This window comes from Cucumis melo, chromosome 6, assembly GCF_025177605.1.
Source record: "Cucumis melo cultivar AY chromosome 6, USDA_Cmelo_AY_1.0, whole genome shotgun sequence".
Classification (NCBI taxonomy): domain Eukaryota; kingdom Viridiplantae; phylum Streptophyta; class Magnoliopsida; order Cucurbitales; family Cucurbitaceae; genus Cucumis; species Cucumis melo.
In genome coordinates this window covers 22,124,827-22,139,689 of record NC_066862.1, presented here as the reverse complement: position 1 = coordinate 22,139,689, position 14,863 = coordinate 22,124,827, and the positions used below count along the sequence as shown (strand labels likewise).

The following is a 14,863-nucleotide window of genomic DNA, read 5'->3' as shown; positions in this document are numbered from 1 at the left end:
GAGTGAGGAGGGCTAAAGCATAAAAACACCAAGAGATGGTATCTTTTGCATTTGCAAAAGCTTCGACAATTAGATTGTTATGTTAGAATAAAATACCTAAATCTGTTTAATAGATTAATTTAAGATCATTCATGCTAAATTGTCAAGAATAAGTAAATTCCATTGTCAATAATAAGTTGCATACCAGATTCCATCTCCGAGTAATTAATAATGAATGTAAGATAGCTATTGTCTTCCTCAACCAAAATCCTGAATGCAACCTTAATGGAATCTACTAAATGCTTATTGTTTTAGTATATCGGGGACTATAGTCCTAAGTTTCTTTATATACTAGTTCAATTAGGAATTTTCCGCTAAATTCTAATCAATCTAGGAATAAGCAATCTTTAGTTTCTTTATATATTAGTTCAATTAGGATCTCCGTTAAATCCTAATCAATCTAGGAATAAACTTCTAATCATTTAGTCAATACTCAATTAGAAATCCTAGACTTGATTAAATAGATCACATAATAGGCTTAATTAAATAAAATAATCCAATACGATAAATTATTAATTTATAAACATAACCCACACATTTTAACCATACGTATTACGTCTAAGAGTTGGACTAAGATTGTGTAATTGTTGCAACTGTGAACTAACTTATTGGGTATCTTCTACCATTTACCTTATAAAGACAAGTGGAGAAAAAAAAAAAAGTGTTCAAAACTTCAAATATGATAATCACGACTGTCTAAAAAGAAGAGAAAGAAACATTTAAACCTTAAAGCCTTAATTCCAATACCAATACCACCAAGCAATGAGCATTAATGGTGGCAAAAACTAAAAGACAGAACCCCAGAGGATTGAAATTAACATTTCTGGTTTCCTCCAAACTTGAAATGGGTTCCTTGAAATCCATGGTAAGATTCTGCAGAGGGCCCAACTGAGAATCGGGGAAGAGGGCCCTATTCAGTTAACTACATCTAATCAATCTATCCTCTTGGCGCTTTGAAAGGACAATCGTGGTTCCATATCCACCTCTCCTTCCGGCCATGGCCATGGCGATTTCTTCCGGCATTGCTCGAACCCCTTCTCCTTCGATGCTTTCTAGAGACCAGTTGTTTCATCTTTTTAGTCGCTTTTCTCAACTCACTTCTCTCCCTGGTTCTAATATTGCATTAATCTCTTCTTCCCCCCACCTTTTTCTTTCCACTTTCCCACTCCCCATTTCCCCTAAAATCATCGTTTTATTTCTCCTCTTAATCTTACAGATGTGAAGAAACGGATCGCCGATGCTTTTCGGGATGACAATCAGGTGAATCTTCTTCAAATTTCGTTTATACTTTAATGGTTTTTGGTTTAGATGTTTCCTTGTTACTTTTTACTGCCTATTACAAAATGGGGTTTCATTCCTTTTCTCTTGGAATCATTTGTCTTGATAGGTTAAGCTTTCTTCACAAACCCCATTTATTCAGGGGAAATGGGTTTGTTTTGTTTGCTTGTATGTTCTTTTTTCACAGTGTCTAGGGCAGCTTGAGCACATTTGGCCTAATCTCATAGGACAGTTACCCAATTCACCCACATCTGGCTGACAGAAAACTTGTGGTTTCTTACGGTGGAATTGGGTTTGTGAGGATTCTCTTTTATAATCTCAATTTCCCCTCCATCAGCCTCTATTCTTGCTTTGATCATAAGTACTATTTCCTTTTTGTCCTTATGTTATGTACGTAGGTCTTAGGTTCATTCTTTAGTTCGAGGTTTTCAATTTTCAAGCCATAAGAATTTGAGTTTGTGATAGTACGGTAGTGCTGGAAGTCAATGGTGTAACTGTAGATGATGAGAAGTTTTTGGTACTTCAGTGAGTTATTCTTATTCTGGAAGTTTTTGTTGATCCTGCAGGAAGCTGTTGCTGTGACAACAGCAATCCAGGAGGAGATCTTTTCGGAAATGGGAGTTGGTCAGCTTTTCTAGTACATTACTGTTTTTTAAGTTTTGCCTGTTCTTTTGTCACTTTCCTTCAAATCATGACTTGTTTTTTGTTTTTTTCTTTTTCCCTTCTTTAGAGTGACTATTTGGCTTAATTCTTTTCCATTTGAATAGTGGAAACTGCTTGTTCTAGTTTCATGATCTAGCCCATCTGGTACTGGCCCTGCATTCTCTTTTGATTGCAAGGTTTCTCAGTTGTTCTATAAACTTTGAACTCTTCTATTTGATCATTTTGTTTCTAGTGTGCTGTTTAATTCGATTATTTTGCCATCATCAAAGGAAGCATTAGCATTTTTTTAAATTAAAACATACAAAAAATTCCTATTTCTGCTGGATTGTTGTGCCATTAGCCATCTTTTATAATCCAATAACCTAGAAAGTTATGCTTGTGTTGTTCTTTGTTTCTTCTACAGACGCAGGATTTGGTATATCCTGTTTAGGGAAATTGAGTTCATATTACGAGAATGATCTCGAGCTCATGGTTCATTTCTACAAGTTTGTCGCAATGTAAGTCATTTTTCTATTTTGAACAACACCTCTCTAGCCAAATAAAAAGAAAGATTAAGAAGAAAAAAGGAATGCAAGAGTTGAAAAAACTGTCATTCAACTCATCGTATGAATTGATAATCTGATGATAGCATAGAGAGAGCTTATTTTTACCAGCAAATGTATTTGTATGTGTCCGTTTGACTTCTTCTCTTTGATTTATTCTGAACTCTTTTTGTTCTTTTTCCTAAACTCTATCTCATAGATTAATTGAAATTGTGCTGAAAAAACTGATCTCTTTGTTCTTTTTCCTGAACTCTAGCTCATAGATTAATTAAAATTGTGCTGAAAAAACTGATAGGGAAGAGATGGCTTGTGATGAAGCAGAGCTTGAACCAGACGAGTTTGCTGAAAAAATGAATAATCAGCAAAAACTACATGATAAGGTAAGGCGACAACCCTTATTTCCCATATTTATTGAAAGCAAATATTTCGAACTGAATGTGCTCTTCATACAGCAACTGGAGATGCTGCAACATATGCGCAAACTGAACTCTGATGATCAATCTGCCATTCTGGAGAAGGTTTGCAGTTTTCTCTTTCAATTCACATAGCTACGAGAACCGAATGCACTTTTCAACAAGAACTATTTTGAGGGAAACGACAAACAAATTGCAATCTGATTAGGTGGTTGTGTTAATTATATACCCCATATGGGTGACTTAATGTTTCTGTTTCTCTTTTGTCTCCAGTTACACCAGCAGCTGGAGAGTGTGGAATTTGACAGTTCGGCATCAATTCTGTCATCAGAAGAGATTCAGGAGATTGTTCAAAGGACGAGTCCCGCCTCTGTTTAGTCCAGAAGTCAAAATTTGACAAAAAAAGTAATGAAATGCTACATTAAACATCTATTATACAAAAATATTCTGTGCATTCAAGTGCACGACCGCACCTTACTGAAAATATCTTGGCTTCCTTGGCTGTGTCAAAGTTAATTAGTTCAATTTGCCGACACCTGACGAGATGAAGGAGAGGGGAATACTACAGTTTTCATACCGATGAGGAAGCTAACTTTTATATCATAAAGCAAAAACTTAGTCTCTATACTCTAAAATAACTATCGACCATGAACAAGCACACTGGATTAATCAGGAGTAAGACATAATCCTAGCAATTCGTTACATCTATTCATGGAGTTTGGTACTTCTCTAGAAAATAAATTAAGCTTTTAAAATTAATAAAAACATTGGTAAGAATTTGAAATAGTTGATCAAGTTCCCTTCTATATTGTCCGGCCTGCTCCTTTTGTGGCCTCAGCTGTCTGCAAAACAGATTCAACAGCAATGAATGAACATTGAAGGGCAGAAGCAATTGAAAGCAAGATAATGTCTCAAAAAGGGTTCAATTCAACAAACAATCACACCGATCAATTATTACATGCAAATGTTATTAGGGAATGAAAACAATGCACAATCATGGGACATAAAGTAATTCAATCATTATGCTTATGCAAAGGTCAGCAAAATAGTTCACCCAACAAGAATTGGTTTCCACCCTCTTTTGTATGTTCAAAGATTTAGAGTCTAGATAAGTGGGTAAATTGAGCAATCAATTAGCGAGTGTTTAAGCCCCCAACCTAAAGTGAGTGGGGGTAGATTATTAGATCCATTGACTATTCCTACAAACTATAATAACCAACTCAGAACTCCAAATGCTCCCTCATTCAAACTACTCACCGCGAGTCTTCTTCTATATAGCTAACAATGTGCAATCTATAAGGTGTGGTATGGAGAACAAATTTTGTTCTAAAGTTTGGTATTGATAGAGCTAGAAGATTAGATATGTTTTCTCCTCGTGATTGTAAAAATTTGAGAAGATTAGTTTAGTTAAATATATCTTACAGACTTTGCTTGAACAGGATTTGTTCAATATATTGTACAACTGTGTCCTTGAATCGTAAAGTTCAATATATTCTACATTATTCATTGAAGGGTGCAAACAGTACGAATTGGTAAGAGAACTCTCAGGAAAATTTGGTTTGAAAGGGAATATGATTGGCATAGAGAACCTCTAGGAAACAAGGAAGCCAAGGAGTATGTAGAAAAGGGGCATAATGAAGCCATCAATGACCAACTTAGTAATTCATAGAATCATAGCTAAAACACTGTTGTGACAGTTAAAACATTTCTCCCTTCATAACCTACATGCCCTAGATATAGATTCATCTAGCAATGTAAAAAAATTATCCATATTACACCAAACGCTGAAATTGGACATAGATCAAACCTAATGATTACTTTTGATAAGATGAATAAAGATTTCTAAAATTGAAGTAACCCAACCTCGCGAAACAACAAATCAAACGAGAACCCAAATCACAAAACAGTGAAAAACCAAAAATCCCGACCTAGCCAGATCCGACGATGATGTTATTGATGGGGATAAAGATGAGCTTGACGAAAAAACCAACGAATCCCATGACGACGAAGCCAATCGCTGTACGAACCGCGACCTTTGTGAACTCTACACAAATCACGCGAAACAGAGGAAATTGGTTACAAGAACTATGGAAACAAAGGGATGAAAAGGGATTCGGAAACTGTACCTTTGCGATCGGGTTTGTGACAGCGCTTGACGAGACGTACGCTATCCTTAGCGAACTCCCGGAGTGGATCGAAGACGGAATCAATGGCGTCCATTTTTGTTTGTTTCGGATGCGGCTCCGGCTCGTGTGATTAATAAAATGGCGAACAAAATATCAAAGAACCAAAAGGCAAAACGAAGAAGATAGTCAAACTGAAAACTTTGGGGTTGTTAAGTATCAATATATAAGAATATTTTGTTTGCAGTTCACAAATGTCGATATGTCCGAGTGGTTAAGGAGACAGACTTGAAATCTGTTGGGCTTCGCCCGCGCAGGTTCGAACCCTGCTGTCGACGCCTTTATTTTTCTTTTAGTATGGTAAAGATGTTTTAGAGCGGTTCAAGGAGAGGGACGAGAGGGTGGAGATTTGCTTTCTTGCTCCCTCTCCTCTATTTCGTTTCATTTTGTATAAATGGGTCGGATTCGGACCATTTTTTGGAACCTCCATTATTTTCAATCAAATTTAATTCAACTGGGTTATTTATTTATTTTTAAGTATATTATTTATTAATTTAAAATACTTAAATTTGTTTATATCACATATTTTAATAACTAAAATTTCATACAAATCAAAATTCAACCTATCTATTACAAACTTTTTAATGATATAAATGAATTATAACATTCATAAATTGTAATATATATTTTAATAATATTAAAAATTTAAGTTTGGACTTGGATCAACTCATATTTTAAAAAATGTAACTGGAACCTATTCAACCCAAAAAAACATAACAAATTCAATCTAACCATTACAATTTGGGTTGGGTAATCTCAGTTGTTCGAGTTATTTCAACATCCCTACCTATCTCAGTTTAATTTTTGATAGAAATTCATTTGTATGAACCGATTTCTTCTTAATTCTTTTGTCCTATTTGATTCTATTTCCAAAAGATAATTAACAAAAATCACTAGTTTAGAAAGTTCTAAGTAAACGATCAACTTCTTAGGATTAGTTTCACATGACATGGGAAATTAGAATCTCAAGAGAAATTATACTCAAAATTTTCAAGTTAGGAAAAAGTTATCTAGTAAATTATTCATATATATAATATAAAGGAAAGTTTTCATAAATACGGCCCATGTAACAAATTCTATGAAGTTAGTCATTTTTTAAATATTCTAGGTTTGCCCTTCCGTCTTTCTTCTCATATTCATTGTGATTTCTTTCCATCGTCTTTTTTTTTTCTCTTATCTTTTTATAGACTGTTATTTAATTGTTCAAGATTGTATAGACTTGAAAAAAAACGTCGTTTAGATTTGGTTATCTAAACGATCGTGTACAAAAAATAGTTAAATCTAAAGGATCGTGTCTAAAGAATCTTGAAAAAAATCGTTTAGATTGAAGTAGCCAAATATATACGATCGTGTAAATAAAATAAACGATCGTGTAGTCAAATTTAAACGATCGTGTACCAAAAGAATTAAAAAAAATCGTTTAGCCAAATCTAAACGATCGTGTACCAAATAATCTTGAAAAAATAAACGATCGTGTAAACAAATCTAAACGATCATATATCAAAAGAATCTTTAAAAAAATCGTTTAGTCAAATATAAGCGATTGTATACCAAATTTTTTAAAAAAATCGTTTAGATTTGGCTATCCAACAAATTTAAACGATCGTGTAATCAAATATAAACGATTGTGTACCAAACAATAGCCAAATATAAACAATTGTGTACCAAATATATAGCGCGTGTTATTGACGGGACATTTTTTATATTTTCCATCGTTGTTGAATAAGAAATTTTGGAACCAATCACAAATTGCCACATCATTTACTAAAATAATTGTATTTGGGATTAACTAAAAATTGGCACATGTTCCAAATTAAATTTAAAAACAAATTGGACAATTCTAATGATGTCACGTGTCTTTATTATGACAGTTGGATTAAATTAATTATTTTGGTTCGATTAAATATTATTTACCAGGCTAAAATTCAATTGAGCCCAAAAATAATAAGCTTAATTTAGCCTAAAATAAAATATGACCAAAATACACGTGATTGAGTCATGGGTATGGTCCATGGACCAGACCAGACTCAAGTCCATAAAAACCCACGAGGGAACTCTATAAATAGAGGAGTTCTCTTTGTGAAAAACAAGAGAAGTTTAAACTTCTCTTGAAGATTGAAGCTCCTTGGAAGATAACTCTTGAAGATTGAAGCTCTTTTGAAGATACAAGCTTTCCAATCTCCTTTGAATATACATTGTATCTTCCAAGACTCCAATTTTAAGAACGCCTTCAAAGATTGGAGGATACAAGCGCTTTCTTCCAAGACTCCAACTTCAAGAACATCACGTGCTTCACTTCCTTAAATCAAGCGTTAGCATCCGAGAGAGAATCAAAGGATCAAATTCTAGAGATCGAACCACATCGCATCAAATCAACATAAATACAACATCAACACTTCAACTCCGAATCAAATTTCTCCAGAATTCTCGTGTGAACAGCTGGCCTATGGATTTTTCATTTTTGAAATTGTTCTATATAGTGTAAATATTTTACCGCTTTATTATATTTTTCAAAAGATCACTGATATAAATGTATTAGAACTCAACATTTATACACTAATTCAAACATATTCATTGTTTTTTATTATTAAACAATAACTGTTTGAAGGTGCAATATAATTTTTATATAATAAAAATGAATTAACATAACATTAAACTATTATATAAGAAATAAAATAAAATAAAACCTAACAGCATGGGACAAGAACAAGGAATGCATTCCTCGTCCTATCCCCATTTAGCTCTCGACAATTTTTTCTCCCGTTCCCTCCCCTACTTCCCATTAAATGAAGAATCCTCATCTCATTCGAGGTGGGTCTCATCTATGTGGGAAAATGTGAACATTTCTAAATCTATCTATTTAGTTTGGGGTATTTTAAAAAATAGAAAAATATTAAAACTATTTATAAAATATAACAAAATTCATCAAACTCTCTATAATATATTTAAGTTTTTTTCTACGTTTTGTAAATAGTTTTATTTTTTTTCTTTCTATCCATAACAATTCCTCCTTAGTTTTTGAAAATAAAGCCTAAATTATTTATTTCACTTCTAAATTTGTTGATTTGTTGTTAGGGTTTTAAATATCGATATCTACGGGAAACATAGAAACCTTAAGTTTACAAAAATTGAAAATACTGATAACATATCGAATTTAATGAATATTTTTTCAAAAAGTTATAACACATACAAATAAATTTAAATTAGTGAATAATATTTTAGGGGTTTTTCAAGAATAATAAGAAAAAAAAATACAAGGGCATTTTCAAATATAGTAAAATAAACTAAAATATTTACAAACTATAGCAAAATTTTGAATTCTATCGATGATAGAAACTAATAAACTTTTATCATTATCTATCAATGTCACTGATAGAATCATATAAGTATCTACCGATGTCTATTATTGATAGAATATAAAATTTTGTTATATTTTGTCAAATTTGATGGTTTTTAGGATGCCCAAAATACAACCTATTTATACTTTACGGCAAAAACAAAATCACTAAAAGACAAAAACAAATTATATTTGATTTTGCCATTTTTTACAATTATCCAATATTTTATTATTTTTAAATAAATAAACATGTATATTATTTATAATATATTTATATTAATGGCATTTTGACATTTTCTTTTTATGTTTTCTTGATTTTTCTATGATTAGTGGAAAAATTGATTCACCCTGATATTAATATTGAACCCATGGAAATTAAAAATATCAATGAGAATTTAATATTATGTTTTCTACCAATATTTTTTTAAAATAAAACTAAAATTTAAAAACTAAAAAAATAGTTTTTAAAAACTAGTTTTTGTTTTTGAAATTTAACTAATGATTAAACTCTTTTACTCAAGAAAGATGCAAAATTACGGTAAAAAAATCGATAGGAAGTAGACTTTATTTTCAAAAACAAAATGGTTAATAAAAGCCCATTTGATAATTTTCTCGCTTCTTGTTTCCTGTTTCTCGTTTCGTATTTCTTGTTTTCATTTTTTGGAGAACAAAAATAAAAAATATGTTTGATAACTATTGATGTTTCATCTTTTTTTAGAACAAGAAATAGAGAATATATTTGATAACTATTAAGAAATAAGAACATAAACTTATTTGATAATTGTTTCTTGTATTTTTCCTTTACATTTTTTTTTCCATATTTTACAATCTAAATACAATCTAACTACACAAAATAAAAAGGAAATTTTTAAATATAGGAAAATAGGCCAAACTATTTACAATTTAGAGTAAAACTTTACACCTCCGTAAGCCCAACTACAACACGGTTGAAATACCAAGAATATCCCCACATTGGATTCTCCAAGTTTACTCCCCAACCTTATAGCCACAAAATTCCCCACGATTATAAGTGAAAAGTAGTTTTTTTTATGCATGTAATATGGTAAGGTCGTAAGTTGCTAACTATCATGCTCCGCTCCGCACGCATCCTTAAATTTGTAATGTGGTACGCGACGCAACTAGAATTTGTGTACTTAAACAATTATGCGATTCAAACCTAACATAAGCCGTAGAGAAATAACAAACACTACTGTTCACACGAGATCTCAGAAGAAATATAATTCGTGGGATTGAATTTTGTATATTGATTTATGTATTGTGGATACAGTCTCTAGTATTTACTCATTTGATTATTTCTCTCAAATACAATTTAAAACATAGAATTTTTTGATCTTCGATCTTCAGAAAGTTGTAGTTGCAAGTTGATTTAAGCTTCAATTTTCTGGAATTCAAGGAAAGTTTGATCTTTTGAGTCTTCAAGCTTTCAGGAGATGATGATCTCGATGTTGATAAGAACTTGCACGTCTTGAGAGATTTTTATTTTTAAGTTTGTCTTCAATTCTTCAGAGCTTCAATGCTTCCTTCAACCAAAGATCTCCAAATGAATGACAAAGGTCTCTATTTATAGAGAATTTTCATGGACTTTAAGTGGGCTTGGGCCTATTTGCTTGTTGGTCGATTTGGGCTTGGACCCATTTGCTTGTTGACTCGGCTTGGACCCATTTGCTTGGTGGACTCGAGCTTGAGCCTTTTTGAACCATTTCATAAACATAGGCACAGTGCCTCATTTCATAAATCATAAATCACACATTAGCCTTTCGCTATTCCTTTCTCCAGGAACATGGACCATTCTCATTTATAGACTATTATGATGGCTTTTTCATCAACATCTCTTGGAGATTTTTCTGGTTCATTTCCAGTTGCTCAAGCCGCTAAGCACAACACATATCTTCTATACATTATATTGGTCAGCTTCACTCCATCATGCAGGCCTCAATTGCTACATGGTTGTCTTTACTCATTACATGCACATAATACCTAGCTCATTGGTATGAATAAGAATAATGGTTTACTCTCAATCATAGCATATAATACAAATCATCACATAAGAACTCAGCTTAAGAAACTTTCCTTGGAAATCATTCAAGCTTTCTTAAAACATTAACAAAGTTGAACAAGCTTAAACATTAGCATAACAATACATAAATTGGAAAGAAAGCTTTAAAATCATTGAGTCACTTTGAAAATCGCTCCCAGTACTTAAGTTTACCTTTTGCTCAGAATACCTTAGCAACTTAAAATGGAACTTCTTGCCTAAAAGCTTCTCGATAAAATATCACTTAACTTTTGCTTAACCAAATCTCAGAATAATACCCCTTTCCTTCTATCTTTAACGGTTATTTAAACTAATCCCAAAATAGATTAGTCATTCTTTGAGCTTTTAGTATCTCGCCAGTTCCTACTTACCTAAATTTTAAGTATTTTCATATCATGACATATAGATTCCAACTCCACCGAGTAGATAAATTACAATGCTCTCGGCCGTAATAGGTTGGAGATCACCAATTAAACCCTTTTTTGTCTCTAGTCACGGGAAAACAACCTCGAGACAATTTTGAGATCCTTCAAATTTCCTCTTTTACCTTCAATCTTGACTGAACTCGACCCCGAGATTGCCCAAGAACCTTGAAATTTTATTTTTTACCTTTAAATCTCGACCGAACAAGCATCAAGATTGCCCAAGGATTACACTTTTATCTTTAATCTTGCTCGGGATTCCACATGACTGCCTAAGATTCATCTTTAATACCCTTCTATCTTTCATCTTGATTTACCACAGCCCCGAGATCACTCAAAGTTGGCCCAGGATTTCCTTTCCAAGGCACTTACTTTCGCTACCAACCATCTTCTCAACCTTCTTCCTTAACTTCTTATTTCCAAAATTGACAATTTTACTCGAACATGGGTCTCACAATTACTTACAAGGGATTTACAACAAAATGAAATGAATCAATAATAGGAACAAGTATGCAAGCCTTAGAGATTAAAGAGTAGGGTACTTACCATAAACCAATCTTTCAAGAAATTTTATTTATACCCTGTTGGAATAAATGGTTATTGTTCGTGTTTCTTCATGAACGGATGTATCATGAATGGATGCATCACTTCATGAAAACTGATAACTATTTGTGGTTTTTCATGAATGGATGCATCATGAGTGGATGCATCACTTCATGAAAAGTGTTATCGAAAAAAGGACACGACTTTTCGAATGGCCACGAATAAGTCTATAAATAGGTCATTTTCTATTTGGTTGAAGGATAAGAAAATTTTCATTATCATTTTTCTTCTTCCAAAAACTATTTTCTCTATTATCCACAATCTTCACGTTCGGTAGATCCACAAAGTTTTGTTCGCTGATCTTCTAGACGGGGTGCTACTCTTAGAAGAAAGGTAATCTATTCTATCCTGGGAGACAATTACTCTAAAAACTAAAGCGGACGAGTAAATTTATCTTAAGGAGACGACGCGAATTCGTTGGGCTCAGATCTATATACATATATGTTTTCCTGTTTTGTTGTATTGATAATTTTTGTAACAATCTTAAGACAAATTTAGTATATCTTCTTTGGTTCAAATTTCAAACAAAACAAGATTTTTTTAAATTTTTTTCGCAGTGGTCTTATTTGTATCGATAATGGTTTGATCACAGTGACTTTCTTCATCTTTTGTAATTTTTTTTGTTATTTTCCATCCTTCACACAGCAAAACACTTCTGGATTTTTTTTAAGAATACATCTCTTCTGTATTTTTTTTGTTTAATTTTATTTGTTAAATATCTTAGTTTGTTTAATATATAAATATATATAATTAGTTTGTTATATATATATATATATATATATATATATATATATATTATTATTATTTAGATTTGTTTCTTTTTAAATTCAAAAATCACAGTAGCATATTAACTTAAGTGTTTTTCATTTGTTTCTTTTTTTTTTAAATTCAAATATCACAGTAGCATATTAACTTGAGTAATTTTTATTTTTTCTTTGCATTAGTTTATATGTGAAAGATTTGCATTAATTATTTGTTTAAAATTTTCTTGTTTTAAAGATATGACTTCAACAAGCTTTAATTCAGTTCCTGTAACTGGTGTTGCTCATGGGGAGAAACCTGAAAAATTTGGTGGTGTTGATTTCAAACGTTGGTAATAAAAAATGTTGTTCTATCTCACCACTTTAAATTTGGCAAAGTTTCTCAAAGAGGATGCTCCCATTTTACCTGAGGGAGAAACTGACAAAGAAAAGCAACTTGCAGTAGATGCATGAAAATATGCAGAATACCTTTGCAAGAATTACATTCTGAATGGATTGGACAACACGCTGTACAATGTGTATAGTAGTGTTGATTCAGCAAAAAATCTCTGGACTTCATTAGAAAAGAAGTACAAAATTGAAGTTGCTGGTGTAAAGAAATTTATCGTTGGAAAATTTCTGGATTACAAAATGGTGGACTCCAAAACTGTAATCAGTCAGGTTCAGGAAATCCAGGTAATCCTACATGATATACATGCTGAGAATATGACTTTCAATGAGTCTTTTCAGGTAGCATCAATAATTGAAAAATTGCCACCCTCATGGAAGGACTTCAAAAATTATCTCAAGCATAAACGCAAAGAGATAAAGCTTGAGGAACTTGTAGTTCGACTTGGGATTGAAGAGAATAATAGAAAGGCAGAAAAGTGTATTATAGATAGTACAATAGATCCCAAGGCCAACATTGTGGAAAATAGACCACACAGTAACAAGAAAAGGAAATTTTCTGGTGAAGGTTCAAATAAAAAACTGCGATTCACGAAAAAGTTCAATGACAAGTGCTTCAACTGCAACAAAATGAGACATCAATCTAAGGATTATCGTAAGCCAAAGAACTTTCAGAAAAAACATGTTCAAGCTCATATCACAGAAGTTGATGAAGTATCGGATGGTGTTGCAGATATTGACCTTTGTGCAATCATTTCAGAGTGCAACATGGTGGGCAATTCCAAGGAATGGTGGGTAGACACTGGTGCTACTCGTCATATTTGTGCCAACAAGAATATGTTCACTTCATATGTGTCAGTCTCTAATGGAGAACAATTATTTATGGGTAACTCCACTACGTCAAAGGTCAAGGGACAAGGAAAAGTATTTCTTAAGATGACCTCTAGGAAGGAACTCACTCTCAACAATGTGCTTCATGTTCCTAACATTCGCAAGAACTTAGTTTCTGGTTCATTACTTAGTAAGAATGGCTTTAAGTTGGTCTTTGTATCTGATAATTTGTACTTTCCAAGAATGAGATGTACATTGGAAGAGGTTATCTGAGTGATGGTTTGTTTAAATTAAATGTACTCACAGTTGTACCCAAAAGTATTAATAATAATAAAGTATCTACTTTTGCTTATATTGTTGAGTCGTTTGTTTGACATGGCAGACTAGGACATGTCAACTTCAATTCTTTGCGTAGGCTGATTAATATGAACTTGATTTCAAAATTCACTTTTGATACAAATCGTAGATGTGAAGTATGTGTGGAATCAAAAATGACCAAAGCACCTTTTCATTCCACTGAGAGAATGACCAAACCTTTAGAGTTAATTCACAGTGATATTTGTGACTTGAAATTTGTGCAAACTAGAGGTGGGAAAAAGTATTTTATTACTTTTATAGATGATTGCACAAGATATTGTTATGTTTATCTGCTGAAAAGCAAAGATGAGGCAGTTGAAGTGTTTAAGCTTTATGAAAAAGAGGTTGAAAATCAACTTAGCACAAAAATTAAGGCAATAAGAAGTGATCGAGGTTGTGAATATGGTCCTCCTTTTGAACAATTTTGTTCAGAACATGGCATTATTCACCAAACTACTGCTCCATACTCACCTCAATCCAATGGAATTGCTGAACAAAAAAACCGAATACTTAAGGAAATGATGATCGCTATGCTTATAAGTTTAGGTTTACCCCAAAATTTGTGGGAGAAGCTTTGTTGACAACAAATTACTTATTAAACAGAATACCTCATAAGAAGTCACAAAATATTCCTTATGAAAAATGGACAGGAAGAAAACCTTCATACAAATTCTTAAAAGTGTGGGGGTGTCTAACAAAGGTTGCAGTGCCTAAACCCAAAATGGTTAAAATAGGACCAAAAACTATTGATTGCATATTTATTGGTTATGCTAGCAACAGTTGTGCATATCGATTCCTAGTTCATCAATCAGATGTCTTAGATATACATGTTAAAACTATCATGGAATCAAGGAATGTAACATTCTTTGAGAATATTTTTCCACACAAAATGACTTGTAAAGCAAGGTTACAAAAACGTTCTTTTGATTCGATAACGAGTGAACCTTAAAATAGACCAAATGATGAGTTAAACAAGGGTGAGGAACTTAGA

At 32.5% G+C, this 14,863-nt stretch overlaps 2 protein-coding genes, 1 non-coding gene and 1 pseudogene across 5 annotated transcripts; 3 read left to right on the top strand and 1 right to left on the bottom strand.

Annotated features, from left to right (window-relative positions):
- The first annotated feature begins 748 nt into the window (after positions 1 to 748).
- Positions 749 to 3,419, top strand: LOC103491795 (uncharacterized). Of its 2 annotated transcripts, none has more exons than XM_008451885.3 (7): positions 749 to 1,148; positions 1,256 to 1,299; positions 1,884 to 1,941; positions 2,384 to 2,477; positions 2,818 to 2,902; positions 2,975 to 3,040; positions 3,209 to 3,419. In XM_008451885.3, exons 1-7 carry the CDS (start codon positions 1,037 to 1,039, stop codon positions 3,311 to 3,313), a joined length of 564 nt encoding a protein of 187 aa, XP_008450107.2. In that variant the 5' UTR covers positions 749 to 1,036; the 3' UTR covers positions 3,314 to 3,419. The 2 variants fall into 2 exon arrangements, with proteins under 2 accessions (XP_008450107.2, XP_050942565.1); XM_051086608.1 differs by having other exon boundaries at positions 772 to 1,058.
- An 84-nt stretch (positions 3,420 to 3,503) lies between these two features.
- On the bottom strand, positions 3,504 to 5,298 carry LOC103491796 (protein transport protein Sec61 subunit gamma-like). Of its 2 annotated transcripts, none has more exons than XM_008451886.3 (3): positions 5,062 to 5,298; positions 4,864 to 4,979; positions 3,504 to 3,777 (listed from the first exon to the last, which is right to left on the bottom strand). In XM_008451886.3, the coding sequence occupies exons 1-2, from the start codon at positions 5,153 to 5,155 to the stop codon at positions 4,864 to 4,866; spliced, it is 210 nt and encodes a 69-aa protein (XP_008450108.1). In that variant the 5' UTR covers positions 5,156 to 5,298; the 3' UTR covers positions 3,504 to 3,777. The 2 variants fall into 2 exon arrangements, with proteins under 2 accessions (XP_008450108.1, XP_050942566.1); XM_051086609.1 differs by having other exon boundaries at positions 3,504 to 3,773.
- Positions 5,299 to 5,314: 16 nt separating this feature from the next.
- Positions 5,315 to 5,396, top strand: TRNAS-UGA (transfer RNA serine (anticodon UGA)). Its single transcript has one exon. It is a non-coding gene; the product is annotated as a tRNA-Ser (tRNA).
- A 7,243-nt stretch (positions 5,397 to 12,639) lies between these two features.
- Positions 12,640 to 14,453, top strand: LOC127149718 (uncharacterized; annotated as a pseudogene).
- The last annotated feature ends 410 nt before the right edge of the window (positions 14,454 to 14,863 follow it).